The sequence below is a fragment of the Peromyscus maniculatus genome, chromosome 6 (genome assembly GCF_049852395.1).
Source record: "Peromyscus maniculatus bairdii isolate BWxNUB_F1_BW_parent chromosome 6, HU_Pman_BW_mat_3.1, whole genome shotgun sequence".
NCBI lineage: Eukaryota > Metazoa > Chordata > Mammalia > Rodentia > Cricetidae > Peromyscus > Peromyscus maniculatus.
Window position 1 is genome coordinate 75,419,625 of NC_134857.1, and position 19,536 is coordinate 75,439,160.

General features: G+C 43.2%; 1 protein-coding gene across 3 annotated transcripts in view; it reads left to right on the top strand.

Annotated features, from left to right (window-relative positions):
- Positions 1-19,536, top strand: part of Arnt (aryl hydrocarbon receptor nuclear translocator) — an 81,675-nt gene that overhangs the window by 24,483 nt on the left and 37,656 nt on the right. For 2 of the 3 annotated variants that reach the window (XM_016001096.3, XM_006982541.4), the window contains exons 3-5: positions 1,513-1,557; positions 12,377-12,421; positions 17,058-17,102. In XM_016001096.3, coding sequence (XP_015856582.1) covers positions 1,513-1,557; positions 12,377-12,421; positions 17,058-17,102 — 135 coding nt within the window. The remainder of the gene's footprint in view (positions 1-1,512; positions 1,558-12,376; positions 12,422-17,057; positions 17,103-19,536) is intronic. The other variant, XM_006982542.4, reaches the window with a different exon arrangement.

The window sequence follows — 19,536 nt, forward strand, 5'->3', positions numbered from 1 at the left end:
ACTTATATATACTAAGTTATTTTATTTACTCTGTTATGTGTTTAGGTCAAAAAAGAACCCGTGGTTGTTATTTCTTCACTATTTGGGTCTCAGGGATTCAATTCAGGCCCATAGGCTTGGTGACAAGTTCCTTAATCTGCTAAGATATCTCTCTGGCCCTTCATTTTATATTTGCAATTGTCTGGGCTGAAAAGTTCCCCAAGGCTAATTTTATTTTTGCCCCATGTCCCACAGTATCTTGTGTGCAGGTGATGTTGCTTTCTTGCCTTTCTCTCTCTTTTGACAGGGTCTGGCTGTGTAGCTCAAGCTGGCCTTGGATTTACCATCCTTTTGCTTCTGCTTGCTGAGTACTTTGAGTTAAAGGTATGTGCCACCAAGGCTGGCCACTGAGTACTTTGAGTTAAAGGTATGTGCCACCAAGGCTGGCCACTGAGTACTTTGAGTTAAAGGTGTGTGCCACCAAGGCTGGCCACTGAGTACTTTGAGTTAAAGGTGTGTGCCACCAAGGCTGGCCACCTAGCACAGTTACGTGGCTATGGTGTATGTTTCAGTTTTAGACTAACAACTTGACTTGCTGTGTCTTCTTTTCCTTTATAGAATATCATTGCTTTGAAAGTTGTTGTTGAAACTTGATAAACAGGGCTTAAATTAGACCATAAAAATGAAAAATAGATCTTAGGATTTTTTTTTTCCAGGCAGAGTCTTATGTAGCCCAGGCTAATCTTGAACTCAACAGTATAACCAAGGTTGAACTTGAACTCCTAATCATCCTGTTGCCACCTCCCATGTGACAGGACTACAGGTTTGTGCCACCATGCCCAGTTTATGCTCTAAAGGAGAGGTTGTACACTCTCCCAACTGAGCTGTATTCTTAGACGGTGGGAACTGTTTACACTTCTCTTCCTAGTTACAGTACTTGCCTCGTGTATACAAATCCCTGCTGTGGAGGTATCAGCTGTGCTGCTGCTGCTGCTTTTCCCTCCTCCTTCCTTTTGCTTTTTGAAACAGGTTCTAATTATGCAACAAAGGCTAGCCTAGAACTTACTATGTATCTGAGGGTGGCTTTTCAGTCCTCTTCTCAGTTTTTGGATGGTGGGATTACAGGCATGTGCCACCATGGCTAGTTTGTTTTGCCCAGTTAGGACACTATGAAAACTATGTAGTATAAATTTATTTTGCTTCTGCCCACTTCTTTTCCTTCTGTTTCCTAGGAGCACATAGGCATCTTGTGTTAATATAGTTTACTTTCTTTCTTTCTTTTTTTTTTTTAAGATTTATTTATTATGTATACAATGTTCTGTTTTCATGTATCCCCGCAGGCCAGAAGAAGGCACCAGATCTCATTACAGATGGTTGTGAACCACCATGTGGGTGCTGGGAATTGAACTCAGAACCTCTGGAAGAACAGCCAGTGTTCTTAACCACTGAGCCATCTCTCCAGCCTTATAGTTTACTTTCTTAAGATTCTATGTTATCAATAAACTCAGAATATTTTTTGTTGTCTTTCCCCAGGCTGGATTTTGATGATGATGGAGAAGGGAACAGTAAATTTTTGAGGTAAGAGTTTTGATTTTTTTAAAAAGACTTCTCATAAAGTGACTTCTGATCAGTGGGCTGGAGGGCTGGAGGGCTGGAGGGCTGGAGGGCTGGCTCAGTGGGTAACAGTATTTTATCTACCGGGCTTGATGATGTAAGTTTGGTTCCCTAGAACCCACATGACCGGGGGAAAAAACTGACTGCTGCAGATTGTCCTCTGGTCTCCACAGACTGGCTGCTGCGCGAGCGAGCGCCTTTCTCCCTAACACACAAGAAGGAAATGTCCTACATTATTAAAGCCAGTGGGCTGGGAGTGCAGCGTGCTCAAACTCTTGCCTCGCCTGTCTGAGGTTTGGGTTCAATCCTTAGTATCAAAAGGCTATTTAAGCATGTTTGTACTTCTGGATTATAATGTTTTTGTTCATTGGCCTAAAGAATATGCTTCATCCTAAAACTGTACATTTTCTTATATGATAGGACAGTTTTTAGATATTCTTTTTAGAGATAGCTTCTCATGGGCACAGAAAATTTAGAAGACTGTCCATAAGCCAAGTCATATGTTGATTCATGCCTTTAAAATAATAGCAGACTGGGGAGATAGCTCAGTGGTTAAGGGTTTGACATTGCAAATCTAAGGATAATAATAGTTCAGATCCCCAGAACCCACATATATGCCAAGTGGGCATAGAATTGTGCTTGTAACTTCAGCCTTGGAAGGTGGAGACAAGAGATCCCCAGAGCAAGCTAGCATGCCGAGTAGTTTTATCTGCAAGCTCTGAATTTGTTATTATTTTATTCCTTTCCCTCCCATGAGCCAGCCCTGTGTGTGATGAAATGATTCTTCTCATCTAGTAAGGTAGAAGAGAGATGAAGCATCTTCCTCACATCAACTTTTGGCTTCTTCATGCATGCTCACCCACACACATGTGCATCCACACAGACCTTTGCCCATAACACATGCAAACATGCATATACACACAAATGGAAAAAGAAAAGAATTAATTGATTAGTTCTCACAAGTCAGTGAGTTGGATTCATGGTAAGACTGCTCAGCCATCTGGTCTGTTGGAAGTTAGGTTCAGCCAGCATAGTTGCCCCTCTCTCTTTCTCCATTCTGCCCTCATTCCCTGCTCCTGCCTCCTCCCACCCCCATTGCCTCCCTTCAAACAGGGCAGAGTGTGGTGATGGCTGTAACACAAAGGGCAAGTCCTGGTGTACTTAACAGACCTTTGCTTCTGTGACTCTTACAGCTTTTACTAATGTCTTGTTGGCCAGAGCAGCTTGTGTATACATGTCCTACATCACTGTTGGAGAGGGCTACAAAAGGATGTGGGTGTTGGGAGCTATAATTGGATAATGTTCTACTCTGTCACACTCCAGTACCTGTTGACTCCTCTTTTAGGTCACAGAAATTAGAGATTTTGTGTGTATAAGTGTGTATGTGTACAGGGGGGAGGGGGTGGGTTGGGTTGTCAGGTTGTAGGGTCCAGGCCAGCCTCAAACTTGGAGACTAAGAGGATGTGCTGGTTTTAATGAGCATGTTCCCCATAGGGTTTTATGTTTGAATACTTGGTCCCCAGTTGGTAGACCTGTTTGGGAAGGGTGAGGTGTGGTCTTGTTAGACAAGGTGTGCCACTGGGGCATTCTCTAAGGTTTCGAAAGACTTACACCATTCCCAGTGTATTCTCTGCCTCTTGTTTGTGGAGCAAGATGTGAGCTCTCAGCTACCCCTGTCTCCATGCCTTTGCTTCCCCATCAGATGTTTGTTTCCAGGACTATCTGCCCAGGGGAGGCACTACCCACAGTGAGGTGGGCCCTCTGCATCAATTATTAATTAAAAAAAAATATCCTACAGGTTTGCTCACAGGCCATTTTGGTGGAAACATTGTCTCATTTGAGATCGCCTCTTTTCAGATAATATCTAGGTTTGTGTCAAATTGACAAAAACCAACCAACACAGCAATTGAAATAATTCTTCTTGACACTTAGTGGACTTTAATAAATGTGAAGAAGGGAAAAGATTTTACTTTTTGTTCTAAAGAAAAGACTTTGTTGTTATTTCTAGATTTATATATTTTTATTTTTAAGTGTTTGGATGTTTTGTCTTCAAGTATTGCTGGAGCACCATATGCATATGGTTCTCACAGAGGCCAGAAGAGGGCATTAGATCCTCTGGAACTGGAGTTACAGATGATTGTGAGCCACCATGTGGGTGCTGGTGTTATGGGGTATTCACCATAGAAGATTGCTCGGACATGGATTTAATACAATAGAAAGTCTTTATTAGCTGGCTGGCAGCTACACTGAGTGTTTGGAATCCCAGTGTAACACTGAGCCCTTCTCAGGGTGAGATTTTAGGCACAAAAACCATGTTCTGGGTTGGCATACTTCAGTTAACAAGAACAGTTAGCCAGAAGCGGAACTACAGAAGCTACAAAGCAAGGTTAGAACATTCAGAGTCTTTCCCAGAACTATGGACTTTGATGGATTAGGCCTTTGTTTTAGATTTGGCAGGTGGTGTTGTCTACCTGCTGAGTTCTGCAGCCTGAATGGCACTTCCATCATGGAGTCGGTTGTGCTAAGGTCTGAAGGCCTCCTAAGGTCTGGGCCTGTTACACTAGGAACTGAACCCAGGCCCTCTGCAAAAGCAGCAACCGCTCTTAATAACTGTGCTGTTTCTCCGTTTCTCCATCCCCAAGATAGCTGTTTTTCAAACAGCTCTATTGGGAATTCCTTTATTAGAGAATTATTAGTTACAGTGTCATGCTCTCATCAACCATGGCATATGTACGAATGGCATGGAGGTCACTAGACTATTTGTTCCTGTCTGATAGTTTTTACCCTGGGTTTTTGCTTCCGTAAAAGCAAGTAGTCATTACAAAACTTATATAACATTTTGGTCCTTAGCAGATGACTATATATACAACTCTAATGGGAGCCATAGAATTATTACCTATTAAAGAAATGACCTAGGGACATAGCTAGTGGCCTAGTGATTCTGGCATGTTGATGTTGCTAGTCAGTCACTTGCTTACAGATTTACTGTGTCACAGTGTTGATCCCGTTTTGCACTGTTAGTAGCTGAGCATAGGACCTACTGGATGCTAGGCAAGCACTGTACCATGGAGCTATCCCTAGCCCTGTTATCGTTATTTTAGAGACTGTAAAACTTTGTGTCATTGAATTGCCAATTGTGTGAAGCTTATTCAATTCCTAATAGTTCTTTTTGCTTGTCCTGAAGAGGTAACATGTAGAATTGGGAGAAAATACTTGCAGATCATGTATCTTAGAAGCAATTGATATCTAGAATATGTATGAACTACAATTCTGACATAATTTTGAGAAGTGATTTAATATTTAAGATGAAGGATTGTGGGAATTGGAGAGATGCTCACTTGTTAGAGAGTACTTGCTGTTCTTCCAGAGGACCAGAGTTTGGTTTCTGGAACCCACGTTGGGCAGCTTACAGTTGCCTGTAACTACAGCTCCGAAGAATCCAGTGCCCTCTTCTGTTTTGCAGAGCCACTCAGACATGTGGCAAGCATTCACACACGCAAGTAGAAATAAGTGTTTATTTATTTTAAGAATAATTTGATACAACTTAGTAGAATGGTTGCCTAGAATGCATGAAGCTTTGGGTTTGCTTCCCAGCACTGTATAAACCAGGCATAGTGGGGTACAGAACCCCAAGGGGAGGAGATCAGGAGGATTGCAGGTTCAGGTTTGAAGTCACCCTGTCCCAGGCCCTGTCTATGAAAGGAGATGGAAACCAGCCAGGCACAGAGTGGTAGCTGCCTGCCTTTCAGCACTTGGACGACGGGGAGAAAGATCTCCAGTTGGAGGCGGCTTAGTCAGTTCTGCCTTAGTCTGGGTTACACAGGAGACAGTTTCAGAAAAATAAAGACGAAAATGTCAGCAGCAGTGCCTCTTGATACTTCAGAGTGGTTAAAATGGGGCTGGAGGTGTGTCTCAGTGGTAAAGTGTGTGCTTAGTGTACGTAAGGCCTGGGTTTGATTCCTAGCACTCGTGTGTGTGTGTGTGTGTGTGTGTGTGTGTGTGTACACTAAGAAATAAATAGCAAATTTTATTCATCGAATTCAGTTAGTATCCACGGAGAGGCAGTGGATAGTAACTGTACAGGCATGCCTTTCTTGAAAGTGTAGGGGAGGAAAAGACCTTTCTTCTCCTTAGCATTTTGACGACTGAGTTGATGAGACAACCTGACTGGAGGCCGAAAAAGAGGCAGATAGGTTAATATGTGCTCTGAGAGTAGCCTAGGGGCCCACAGGAAGACAGATGCAGTCAGTAAAATTGAGGAATTGATATGCTCTCCTTATAGGGATGATAACCTAGGTGATTTAAGGATAAGATGAACAGGCATTTGAACTGTCCCGTGGGTTAGCTCTTCTTCCCAGCTTGCTACATCTTCCTGGAGGGGATTTGTGGCCTTAAGAGAGGTTGCCAGTGTGGGTGTGTGATTGTGTGTTTTAAACATTTATGTCTTTTGTGTGTATGTGGACACGTGTGCTGTAGCAAATGTATGAAGGTCAGAGAATAATTTGCAGGAATAGTTCCCCCTCTACCATATAGGTTCTAGGCATTGAACTTAGACTAGGCTTGGCAGCAGATGTGTTGATCTCCTGAAACATCTCACCAGCCTCATTTTGTTTGACAGAGCCCCACTTTGTGATCCAAGCAAGCCTGGAAATAATTGTATAGTCCAGGCTTTACTCAGACTCACTAAGAGCCTCTTTTTTCAGTAGTGGGATTACTAGCTCAAACTGCCACACCCTGCCCTGCATTTCTTTTTTGTTTTAGATAGATCTGATTGTGTAGCTCTGACTGGCCTGGAACTCCCAGAGATCTGCCTGTCTCTGCCTCCCAGTTCTGTGACTGAAGTTGTGTCCTGACATTCTTGGCCTCCCAGTATTTGTTTTCACATTCCTTCTAATCTGAGTAATCAGTAAAGTAGAACATTGTGTTTAGAGTGGCGTTGTCTGACTCCTTTGATTTAAGGACTATTTCTTTACAAACTGCTCCTCTTGTTGGGAAGACAGTAAACAGGCAAGCAAACGAGGGTACTTCGTAGGACAGTGATAGTCAGACTAGCGTTACGTAACTGAGGGCCAGTAGTAGATTGAGGATCTCAGTCAGGGGCTTTGGGGAGGACATTTCATCTCGAGACTGAAATGGTGAAAAGGAAAGGAAGTGGATGTCTGCTCAGAACTAGAGAGGCTTCCTAGAAGAGGAAGGGGAAGTACAAAGACCTGGAACACTAGGAGATGAATGTGGCTGTTGTTGGGAAGCCCTTGCTTGTGGGCCACAGTAGGAGAGGGTAGGAGTAGGGCTGCCCCGGAGCAGGCAGTCGCCAGGGGCTACTTTGTGACCTTGCAGATGGCAGTGCACTTTGCTTTCAGTAGAAGACTTAGGGAATAGTCTTGTTTTTATTTAATGGTTGATTTTTATCCCCTAAACACCAAACATAGATTACTTTCAAAATCAGTAAAAACAAATTTAAAAATTAAAAAAAAAAAAGAGAGAAAAAAGAATGCCCAAAGGTCATGGATAAACATTTCTCCAAAAAGTACAAATGGCCAACAAGCATATGAAAAATCAACATCCCTGATCATTAGGATATATAACCTAACCCCTAAGTCAAAACTGTACTGAGATGACAGATATAAATATCTGTCCCAATGACCACTATCAAAACCAAAACAAAATAGGAGCTAAGTCTGGAGGCTTAGTGGGTAGAGGGAACCCAGTATCCAGGGCTGCATAGTGAGATCCTGCCTCAGAAAGAAGCAAGCAGGGTGGGGGGTGGGGGTGGGGTGGAGGTGGGGGGTGGGCCTTTAATCCCAGCATTCAGAAGGCAGAGGCAGGCAGAGTTCAAGGCCAGCCTCATCTGCAGAGTTCCAGGACAGCCAGGGATACACAGAGAAACCCTGTCTTGAACCCTCTCCCTCAAAAGGGGAAGAAACAAGCAACCCCCCCCCCCCCAATAACAAATATTGCTAAAGATGTGCAGGAATTGGAACAGTTGTACACTGTGGCAATATAAAATGGTAGTCACAATGAAAACAATATGGTGCTGCTTTAAAAGCTAAATCATTGTTACAGCTCAGGGTCAAGCCCTTGCTTTGAAAGTTCAAAGCTCTGGATTCTAGTTCTCATACCAAAATATTTTTTATTTTTTGAGACAAGGTTTCTCTGTGTAGCCCTGGCTGATCTAGAAGTCACTTTGTAGAGATCTGACTGCCTCTGTCTCCTGAGTGCTGGCATTTATTAAAGGCGTGTGCCCACCACTACCTGGCCCAAGTTTTTGTATTAAGTGTTTTGGTAAGATTTGAAAATTTTTCTTTATGTTTTGCCTACATGTATGTATCGCACTATGTATGTGCCTGGTTCCTGAAGAGGTCAGAAGATGTCAGATCTCCTGAAACGGGAGTTAAAGACAGTTGTAAACTGCCATGTGGGTTCTGAGAACCGAACCTGGGTCCTCTGCATGAACAACGTACGTTCTTAATCATTGAGCCATCTGCCTAACCCCTAAGTCAATTAGTTTTGAGCTGGGTTTGATAGCATGTACATATAATTCTGGTGCTTGAGAGGCTGAAGCAGGAGGATCGCTGTGAGTTCAAATCAAGCCCGAGCTGCCTGACAAGGTACTGTCTCAGAGGAGTAAAGCATAGAATGCTGCTGTTGAGATGGCATGCTGGGTCAAGGTGCTTGCTGCTAATCGGGACGTCCTCCTTTCCATCTCTGGAACCCACATGGTGGGAGGAAAGAACCAGCCCTACAAGTTGTCTCCCGGCCTCCACATCTGGGCCTCCACATCTGCGCTAGGTCTGCAAACACCAGTTTGGTTTTGATGGCCTGAAACCTGCTGTGTGGGCCGTGCTGGCCTCCAGCTGTGGCAGTCCTCTTGCATCTGCATGCCGCATGCCGCATGCCGCATGCCAGGGGTTCAGTTGTGCACCAGTTTACATTTCCATACACGTATATAAGGCAGTTTGAATGTATACCCCACCCTTACCCTCCGTTGTCCTCTTCCCACTAATCTCCTTCCTCTTCCCAACTAGTTCCTCTTCTGCTTTCATGCTTGTTTTTTTTTTGGGGGGGGGGGCGGGGGTGTTTCGTATAATATTACAGGACCAGCCTTAATATTACACTTCCCAGGGGTCCAGAAGAGACACTACCAGTGGTGCGGAATGAATCTAGATACACCGGAACTCTTCTGTCCAAAATTCTGCCCACTTCTATAGGGTCTATATCTTTCCCAAGACAGCAACACCTTCATGTTTACAGTACAACATAAGAATTGCAAGGTCTACACCAGAAGCTTCCTGGCAACTTCATTTACAACCCAAAAAGGGGAAGAGAATAAAGGCAGAGTTAGATAGGAGCTGGAATAAATCAGAAAAGGAATTTATGTGCTAGGAATCTATCCTTACTGTGGTTAGGTGAAAACATTATGAGTCTATCATAAATGTGCTCAAACTATAAACTTACAGGTGATAGGGTAAAGAAACCTATAAGTCACTAAAAATAAAACTGCCACTATTTTTCTCTGCTACCAGTTTTCTGACAGGGTCGGGGAGGAGTACTGATAGCCAGTCAATCTACATCACAGCTTGAAGCACCTAGTAAGAGGAAACCCCTTTGATCTAATAAGTTGCTCTGGGGCAGTGGAAGATCTGAACTTTATTTGCACAGTAAACAAAACTATACATCTAATAGCCTGTTAGTGTCCTAGGCTCAGCGGGGGAGTTAGTTACCTAGAGATTCAGCTTCTGAGAAGCTTAGCTGTTTGCCAAATGGTCTGTAGTATTTGGGCACATAGGAATCTCATAGCAGAAGACGGGCTGAAATATTAAAAGCTGGATAACACCAAATATTCATACTAAGTGGCTTGCCTTTTGACAGACCCTTGGCCAATCAGAGTATAACTTTAATGTACAACTGAGTCTCTATAATATATTCTTGTGGCCCGCAAGGGGGGAGGGGACTTCAACATTTCATCAGGGTTGCTTACCAGTAGCATGTGTGAGTGGTTATTTACAGGAACACCTTCCCTGTGGCTACTGTTGGTTTTAATGTTATTCATTAAGTGGCGCTGTTACTGTAAGAGAAAGTCCAGGAGACACTGTCAGAGTTTATTAGAAGAGAGGGACAGAAGAGAGTATGACCAGGCCTGTGGAAGACATGTGCAGGGAGAGACGGTGGGGAGGAGAAGAAGAGGGAGGAGCCTGTGATCTGCTTCTTATGGATTCCCCTGCACATGCGCATATGGACTTAATGGAGCTACCATGCATACACATAGATTTCATGATCACGCTGCATGCAAATTACACAATCATGTATTATGTAGGATGTAAGGCCCCTTGCTTGGTTACTGAACTGCACATGCATGGTCATGTAGCTAGGGGAGTGGCCAGGAATTCCAACATTCCAGATTCTTTGTTTATTATAAAAAAAGGTGGGTGAACAGGAATAGGGGCTCCATTGATGGCCTGCGTGGCCTTTTCTACCACACATTTAAAACAGGGACCTGGAAGCCTCTATGCAGCCTCCGGGATAGTGTGTGCCAGCATTTGGAAATTCTGTTCGTGGGCTTTCTCATCTCACCATGGTACCTTAAATGCCACAGCTGAGACTTTTGCCTGTGGGGTCAGTGGCCCTCTCTCCAGATGCTTAAGTTAGCCCTGATGTTGGGAAGCTATGGGAGACATGAGGCAGATTTTATTCTGTATTCTTGAATTACGTTTTGTTTGTTTGTTTCTTTAGCTTTTGCTAAGTTTGTTCGTTTGAGGACAGCTTTAGGAAGACCCGCCAGGAGGCAGGTTGTAAACTGATATCTGACTAGAGAGCCATCTGGATTATTATAATCCCAATATGGATCCTGATCCTAAACTCATTTGCATGCATCCTAGCCTGCTTCCAGACCTGTCCATGCTACTCAGGGCAGCTCAAGAATGGGTGACAGAGTGCAGGTGGGAGCCACAGTTGGGCGGGAGCGGCCATCCCATACCAGAGAGCAGAGCGGAGGTCAGATAAGCCGAGGGTCTTTGGAGTCAGAGATTCCTCAGGTTCAGGTTGCACGTGGACAGGAGAGAAAGGCTCAGAAAGGGAGGGTTCAGGGGGCTGGGGACATGGCTCAGAGGGTAAGAGCACTGCTTGATCTTCCAAAGGTCCTGAGTTCAATTCCCAGCAACCACGTGGTGGCTCACAACTGGTGCTCTGTCACAGCACCAGTGTGGGTTTTAATGCGGTGGTGCAGTGTTATTCATTAAGCAGCGCTGTTACCATACAAGCTACCATAAATTCAAGAATTCATTGGTCATGCTATTTCCAGAAGACGGTGTTCCACAACAGTCTGTCCCCTTCTCATGATTCTAAAATTGTTTCTGTCCCTTCTTATGGAATGGATCCTGAGTCTTGGAGGCTTTGGCTATCTCCTCACCCGCTGTGAAGTATCGATATACTGCTCAGACTGGCCTCCACTCACCTTGCTCAAGTGTCCTCTTCCCTCAGTTGTCTAAGTATCTGGGCCAGTAGAGCTGCAGACACATGCACCACCCAGCTTAAAGCAGGCTCTTCAGGAGTTGTTTGAATATCCTTATTTATGACCTTAATTTTCAGAGAAGAATGGACACAGGAAGAAGACACACATACACTGTTCTATGGGTTGTTTTTTTTTTTTTTAAAGCCACATTTTGTGGCACGAATCCCAAATGGTCTTGTAATAAAAACCCAGAGCCAGATATCAGGGTAAAAGCTGAAAGATCAGAGAAGCAGAGCAAGCCACAGCCACCACCTCTTACCTCACCAACTCCTCAGCCTGACAGAGCGCGAGTTCCTGTCTAAAAAGATGAATGGCCGAAGAATCACAGACCATGGTTACCAGAAAGAAGAGGGGATAGGAGGGAGGACCAGGCCTGTCGGAGCGGGGGAAGCGAGGCAGAGCAGACAGCAGAGCGGAAACAGAAAAGGGAGGGTGGGGGCTGGGGGTCTGTGTCCAGCTTATTAAGGCTGGTATGTAGTCGCCTGCTGATGACATAAGACGTTAAACCCTGAAGAGTGAGAGCAGGATCCTAACACTGTCTCCTCCCACCTTATATTCCTTTGTCTGCCCAGCCATATCACTTCCTGTCTCAAGCTTCCTAGTGCTGGGATTAAAAGGCGTGTGTCCCCACTGCCTGGCTCTGTTTCTCTTTTAGACTGGATTAATCTGTAGCCCAGTGTGGCCTTGAACTCACAGAAATCCTCTGCTGGGATTAAAGGTGTGTGCCTCTACTGCCTGGCCTCTGTGCTTAATCTAGTGGCTTGTTCTGTCCTCTGATCTTCAAGCAAATTTTATTTGTTCAAAATATCATCACAACATTAAAAAACAAAAACCAAAAACACGAGTTAGGCATAGTGATTCACAGTTGTCACCCTAGGACTTGGGAGGCAGAGGCAAAGGATCTCTGCAAGTTCAAAGACCCAGGCTAGCCAGAGCTACATACCTGAGACCCCATCTCAGAAAAACAAAAATCAGAAATCATCAGGAACAAACGAATAAGCAAACAGCAAACTCAAATATATCCCCAACTTTAGAGCCATCACAGACATTTCATGGTCTCATCACGCCATCTTTTTATCTGTCTGAAAACTTAAAAACATGACAGGTAGTAATAGTCATCAGTTCTGAAGCTCTGTCAGCTGCCAGCAGTATCAGGTGCTTCGTGATTGGCTCTTGTTGAACATTTCTACTCATTCCCAGCAGAATTAGATAAGTGCAGATAAGGTAAATGAGAGATTAATTTGAATTATTCTTTTCTCCGCCCCTCCTTTTCAGATGTGACGATGAACAGATGTGCAGTGACAAAGAGCGGTTTGCCAGGTAATGCAGAGGATTTTTGTCCTGGTTGTGGGGTCAAGCCGTCTAAATGTGAGATTTAAATTTTATCTAGGTGAGGGTGAATTTCTCTGTGTAGTATCTTCCTCTTCTGAAAAGTGTTGAAACAGCCTGTCATTGATGCAGGTGACCTGACTTGAAGCTTGTGGTGGATTTTTCACAAAATGCTTTTCTCATGTATGCAAGGTATGCTAGTGTGTTTATTGTATCTACAGGAACACATATTATGGACTTCTTGGGGTTGTTTGTTTGTTTGTTTGTTTATTTATGAGACAGGGTTTCTCTGTGTAGCTCTGGCTGTCCTGGAACTTAACCTGTAGACCAGACTGACCTCAAATTCAGAGATCTGCCTGCCCCTGCCTCCCGAGTGCTGGGATTAAAGGCGTGCACCACCTCTGCCCGGCTGGATATAATTATTATATTGGTACAAATAATGGAAGAATTTTTATAGAAAATGGTTTTTACTCATTTAAATGAGTTTTTTTCTAGATAATAAACTTAAATTCGTTTAAATAAGTGTTAGATTATAAAATACACTTATTTTGCTTTTTATTAAAGAGTAATCTTTCTCAACCCAGAAACTGGCTTTACTTTTAGAAAATCCTTGCTATGAGTAACTCTTAAAAAAAAAAAAAAAAAAAAAAAAGAGGGCATGGGGCTGGAGAGGCAGCTCTGTGAGTAAGAATGCTTGTTGCTCTTGCAGAGGACCTGAATTTGGTTTCCAGCATGCACATAGTGGCCCACAACCACCTGTAACTCCAGCTCCAGGGAACTTGACATCGTCTTGGCTTCTGGGGACTTCCACATGCACACGATCATACATACATACGGATGCACACATAAACACATAAATACTTGGGGGAGCCATGATCCCAGCTTCCAAGTATAAGCCTGTGCCCCTGTCCACTCTCCCCAGTACCTTGGCCCTGCTTAAACAGGAGTGTCTGCTTCATTACAATGACCCCAAATGCTAAATGCACATCAAAAATCCTATCTTGACTGACTGGACCTAAGCAAGATCAGTAAATGTTAGCATAATTTCAGACATACTCCGAGGAACTCACTTTTAGGAGCTGAGGCAGCATTTGGGCCCCTTATCTTCTGATACTATGTTTTCAAAACAGACAGAGAGAGAAAGGAAAGACTTAGCTGGGAAGAAAAATTGCACCGGACATTTAACCTCTCATACTAAGTTTGGCACGGATGACTTTTATTCTTGTATAAGTATCTACTAATCACTGAAAATGAATAAATAAATACTTTAAGCTCAATCCCTAAATCCAACAGTGAAAGGAAAGGACTTATTCCCAAAAATTGCACTGTGTCACACACACTGTGACACTCAGGTGCCTGTACTTATACATGTACATCATATTGACACACATAATGATAATAAATACAAATTTAGAAAATACTAATTTTTGGCTGAAATTCTATCAAGCCATAAAAACACAACCTGGAATATTTTAATCTACCTATGTCCTATTTTGTTCAGAAATATTGGAGTAGAAAAGAGATTATGACTCTACTAATAATACTAAAAGGAATTTTAAAACAAAAATTCATTTCTTTCTTTCCTTTTTTTAATTGGTTTTTCAAGACAGGGTTTCTCTGTGTAGCCTTGGATCCTTGGAATTCTCTCTGTAGACCACGCTGGCCTCAAACTCTGAACTCAGAGATTGCCTACCTCTACTTCCAGAGTGCTGGGATTTAAGGCATGCACCACACCACCAGGCTAAGGAAGGTTTTGTAAATAATTTTAAAACATGGCCTATTAGTTGATTGTGTATATGTCTGTGTCCATGTGCATGTGGATATGTGCCTATGAGAGCATGTGCCCATGGAAACCACAGGATTCGCTGGAGTTGGATTTATAGGCAGTTGTGAACTGTCCAACACAGGTGCTAGGAACCCGACTCAAGTCGTCTTCCAGAACAGTGTGTGCTCTTAACCTCTGAGCCGTATTTCCAGTCTTGTTTGTTTGTTAAGGTCTCACCAGCCCTGGCTTTCCTGGAACCTGCAGGCATAATTTTGCCTTTGTTTTCCAAGTGCTAGGATTAAAGTTGAACTCCACCGCCACAGCCAGCTCTTCTTGTCTACTGACATCTTTGAGTTTGTATGTGTGCATGTAGAGACCAGAGGAAAGCTTCAGGTGCCGTTCGTCAGGAGCCTTCCTTTTTTTTTTCTCCACCCCCTAGGCAGGGTCTCATTTCTCTTTCTTGGAATGCACCAAGTTGGCTAGGCTGTTGTTGGATGAGCCCCTGGGATCCTCCTATCTCTGCCTTCCCAGTGCCAAGATTCCAAGGATTTTACGTTTCTATTTTATTGGAATTTTCCCATATATTGCAAAAAAAATAATAATCACTATTATTATTATTAAGCTCAATATTGTTATTAATAAAGCTCAAGTTTTACTCTTTTGCAAATTCCTAGGCACAAGCAGTTCTCCTATTTTATCTTCCCTAGTAGCTGGGACTACAAGGCCCCTGCTTTCTGCTGTGTCCATCATCCTAAGGCAGAGTCTTAGGAAGTCATTTTATTTGCATGGCTCTCTTTATTGTCTTGGTTTATATGAGACAGTCTCTCTGGCCTGTTGCTCAGTTCTCATGTTCATATGTGATCTACCATTGAGATACATACTTCTTGTCATTATCTTAAATTTTTTTTTAATTTACTTATATCTGTTTTTTCCTATTGCATGCATATATGCCTCTGCAGCCCGCATATGCATGCCTGGTGTCCATAGAGGACAGAAGAGGGCATCAGATCTTCTAGAACTGGAACAAGGGACTGTCATGAATTGTCATGTTGAACTCAGGACCTCTGGAAGGGCAGCCAGTACTCTTAACCACTGACCCATCTCTCCAGCCCCATTGTCATTTTTAATAGCCAGACTTTTTGACCTCTTAATATACTTTACTTAGATAATTTATTTGAGGCTTATCTCTCTTAAAGTAAGTCCTGATGCAGTAAATTAGCTAATACCTTGTTTTTTCAGTTGCTACGCCCACTCCTTCTTTTGGGGTGAGGTTTTTAAGATGGTCTTTCTGCATAGTCCTGGTTATGATGGAACTGACTATGTAGACCAGGCTGGCACTGAACTCTTCAAGGGCTGAAATTAAAGGCATATACCACCACACCTGGCCCCTGGCCCCTGCTACCCATTCTTAACAGAATCTTGGTTTTCTGGAAGAATTTAGTGATAACTTTTGTCTTTCTCCAAGAGAGAAGGAACTGATACTGGTTAAACTATAGAAAAAGTGCTTAGGTGACTAAACCAGAATTTATTAGATTAGGAATGTGTCAATTATAGGGGATATGTATGCAAGAAATGTAGCTCTTGGTTTAAGGCTGTAAACGTTATAGCCTTAACTTCCATGAGTAACATCTGGTCATGGTCCAGCTAGATGGCTCAGCATATAACTCTTACCATCAGGCCTGAGGACACAAGTTCTAGCCCCAAGATGAGATGATGAAAGGCTAGAACAGACCCCCCAAGTTGTCCTCTAACTTCTATCCATACTCTCTGGCACACATGTGCACACATGCAGATACACTAAATATTACAATGGGAAAATCTGGTCATAATTTTGTGTGTGTGTGTATTTATGTTAGCGACTTATATTTCTGGTCAGTGTAGTGGTATTTTCTCTGCCCATGATATTGGGCTATACGGCCCAAAGGAGGCGGTGCTTCTTGCCATTGTATGTGACTTCTTACAAGGGGTTGGAGAAGGGTCCCATGCCCTGCTCCCTGCTCCTGCCTGCGAGGTGGACTCACTTGGACTCACTCCTGGTCAGGTCAGAGGACGACTTGTGCTGTCCACTCCGTTCTGTAACCATGAGTGTATTTCCTCAATCTATATCTCAATACATTCTGTTACCATTTTAGTAGACTCACGTGGATTGATTGTAAAAAGTGGCGCCCAATGTGGGGAAGAGAGATGGCTCAGTGGTTCAGAGCACTGACGGATGATCTAGAGGACTTGGGTTCATTTCCCAGGCTGTCCGGTGTCTGGTCACACCAGGATAAAAATGGAAAAAAAAAAAAAAAAAAAAAAAAAGAATCGGGAAGCAGGAAAGGAAACCTGTGACCCCTCTCCCTCTCCTCTCAAGAGGTCACGCACAGCAGCAGGAAGCACCGCCCCCTTCTGGCCCTATAGCCCAAGGTCATGGGTGGAGCAGACACCACTGCAGGTCAGTTGTTTAAACTGCCTAATTTAGACGCTGCAGAGTATCTTTGTGAGCATGCTGTTCTTCCCAAGGTGGCAGCAACTTTTAAGAATGATCATCCTGAGTTCCCTGGCTGGCTCTTGTTCAAACTCTGTATCTTTGGTCTCTGTAGAGACAAAATGTGTTTTGTGTTGAGATCATATTAGTTCCTAACTGGCCTTGACTTTTGTCTTATAAGTTACTTTTTAAAAAAACATGGTTCTGTAGATTATGAGCAAGGTTCCTGCTTGTATTGCCATTTCCCCCTTTTCTCTGTATCCATTTTATTTCTTTTCTTCTTCCTATTTGTATTTCATTTCTCCTCCTTCCCTTTCATCCATACTTTCTCTCTTCTCTCCTTTCTTCCTTTTTATTTTAATTTTCGCTTAGTTCATCAATTCTGTTTTTAGGTCGGATGATGAGCAGAGCTCTGCGGATAAAGAGAGACTTGCCAGGTAGGAACTGTGTTTAGCATGAAGCAGATGCTGTTGCTTTTCTTACCCTTTGTCTTACCCATCTTTTCTTCCCCTTTCTGTAATTTTTCTTATCTGTGGCAAAAAAAAAAAAAAAAAAAAAAGACACAAATTTTTACAAGTTTGGGTGTAACAGGAACTTTGCCTACCTCATCAGAAAGTGGTTGTGTTAAGCCAGGATATGGTGGCGGACTCTTTTAATTCCAGGTGTGGTGGTGGTGCACACCTTTAATACCAATACTTGGGAAGCAGAGGCAGGTGGATCTCTGTGAGTTTGAGACTGCGTGGATCATAGAGTGAGTTCTAGGACAGCCAGAGCTGTTACACAGAGAAACTCTGTCTTGAAAAACCTAAAAAAAGCAAAAACAAACAAAAAAAAGAAATTGCTGTGTTCATTATTTTAAATTTTTTATATTCTCTTTATCTCATCACTAAATTCACAGAATGAAAAGGTTTTAGAAATAATGTGGTAGGGCTGGAGAGATGGCTCAGAGGTTGAGAGCATTGGCTGTTCTTCCCAGAGGTCCTAAATTCAATTCCCAGCAACCACATGGTGGCTCAAACCATCTGTAATGAGATCTGGTGCCCCCTTTTGGCCAGCAGGCATACATGCAGACAGAACACTGCATATAATAAATAAGTAAATCTTTAAAAAAAGAGAAAGAAATAATGAGGCTGTGTCCATTGATGCTTTAACAGGAAAAGACTCCATCAGAATACCTATAACTGCCATACTTCCCAGCATTAAGGACATATCACTTACTCTGCACTTCCTGTGTAGACTTGCAGACTCGATTACTCCGTCAGTTCTATTCATCCTTATCATTTCTGCGGAACGTTTGCTGCCTTGGTAACAGCTGTTTAAAACTTGGACTTTGGGCTGGAGAGATGGCTCAGTTTGTAAAGTGCTTCCTGTGCCAGCGGGGTTACCAGAGTTTGTCCCCAGGACCCCCGGAGAGGAGGGTGTGGGTTTATGACCCGCATCTGTTTGTAATCCTAGCACAGTGGGGAAGCAGAGGCTCACTGGACAGCTACGCTAGCTTAGTAGTCAAGTCCTGAGTCCCAGTGAAGAGATGATGTCTCAGAAAACAAGGTGGGAGGCGGCTGTCTTAAGAACTAACACCTGAGATTTCCTTTGCTTTTTACATACATGCACATGCATGCTCACACATGCCATGCAGTGTGCACATGTACACACATTACTTTGTGGACGTCAGTCTCAAATTTGTCAGATACAAAGAAAATGAGTGCTTTAAATTTGAGAGTAGATTTTTTTTCCTATGTCTTAGGCAAAGTAACTAAATATGAACCTATGAAGTGGGACCTTTTTGTGCTTTGGAAAGAGACTCCAGAATCAGTTCTTCTTTCCTCTTTCAAGACAGGGTCTCATGTACTTATGCTGGCCTTAAATTCACGATTCTCTTGTCTCTGCCTCCCAAGTACTAGGATTTCAGGTACGTGCCATCATGTTCAGAAAAATACTCTCTAGTCAGATTTTCTTCTGAGGGAGTGGTAGGGATTGAAGTCGGAGCTTTGTGTGCTGTGGGTGAGCACCATGCCAGTCCCACGTTAGGAGTGTAGGCAACTGTCCATGGTACAGAAATACTGCGTGATGCCCAAACTTTCCTGTTCTGGTCTGTGAGTTGGCATGCCTTATTAGTAACTGGATCATAAATACAAGTGTTTTTACTATTTTCTCCTGTATTACTTCTTTAAGCTGGGCCACAAATTAATTCTGTGGCTGTTAAACCCATGCCTGCTACTGCTGCTGCTGCTGCTGCTTCCACCCTGCAGAGACCTGACCGGCATGTTGGTGCTGAGGGAGGTATTGCACCGGGGAGGGCCAGCTCTGGGAAAGCCATCTAACCCTTGACTTCATTTGCTCATTGTATAACAAGGACGTTTGTGTTAGATTAGTGTGTTTGTTGTTTTTCTCGACGGAATAGATCCGAAAGTGGTAGAAGAAGTACATAAAGATGATACAGCCAAGCCGCCCAGCTAGGAGCCAAAATGCAGCCTGTTCGGTCTTCTCCTTGAGGCATCCTCGTGGAAGCCCCTGAGCAGCCTTTTAGCTTTCTAGAATTCCTGATTGTCAACTCTAGATGATTCCTCTTACGGTTACATCATAATTCTGCCTCAGTTTTAAGATCTTTGTTATCTCAGTTGAAATCTTTGTTTCCCTACTGAGATCCAAGTTTCCAGTTATCCACTCCCTGCTCTACCCCTATTCCCGCTGTGCATTTGCCCGGTCTGAGGACCACCTGATAACTGTACTCTCTTCAGTTCAGTGCACTGCCAAACCCAGAGAAGAAGGGAGGACTTGTGTGCATTAGTGTAGCAAATAAAATCCCAGAATCTCCCAGTTCTGCATTTTAATGTCATAAGAAATGTAAGACAAAGCAGCATTTAATACACT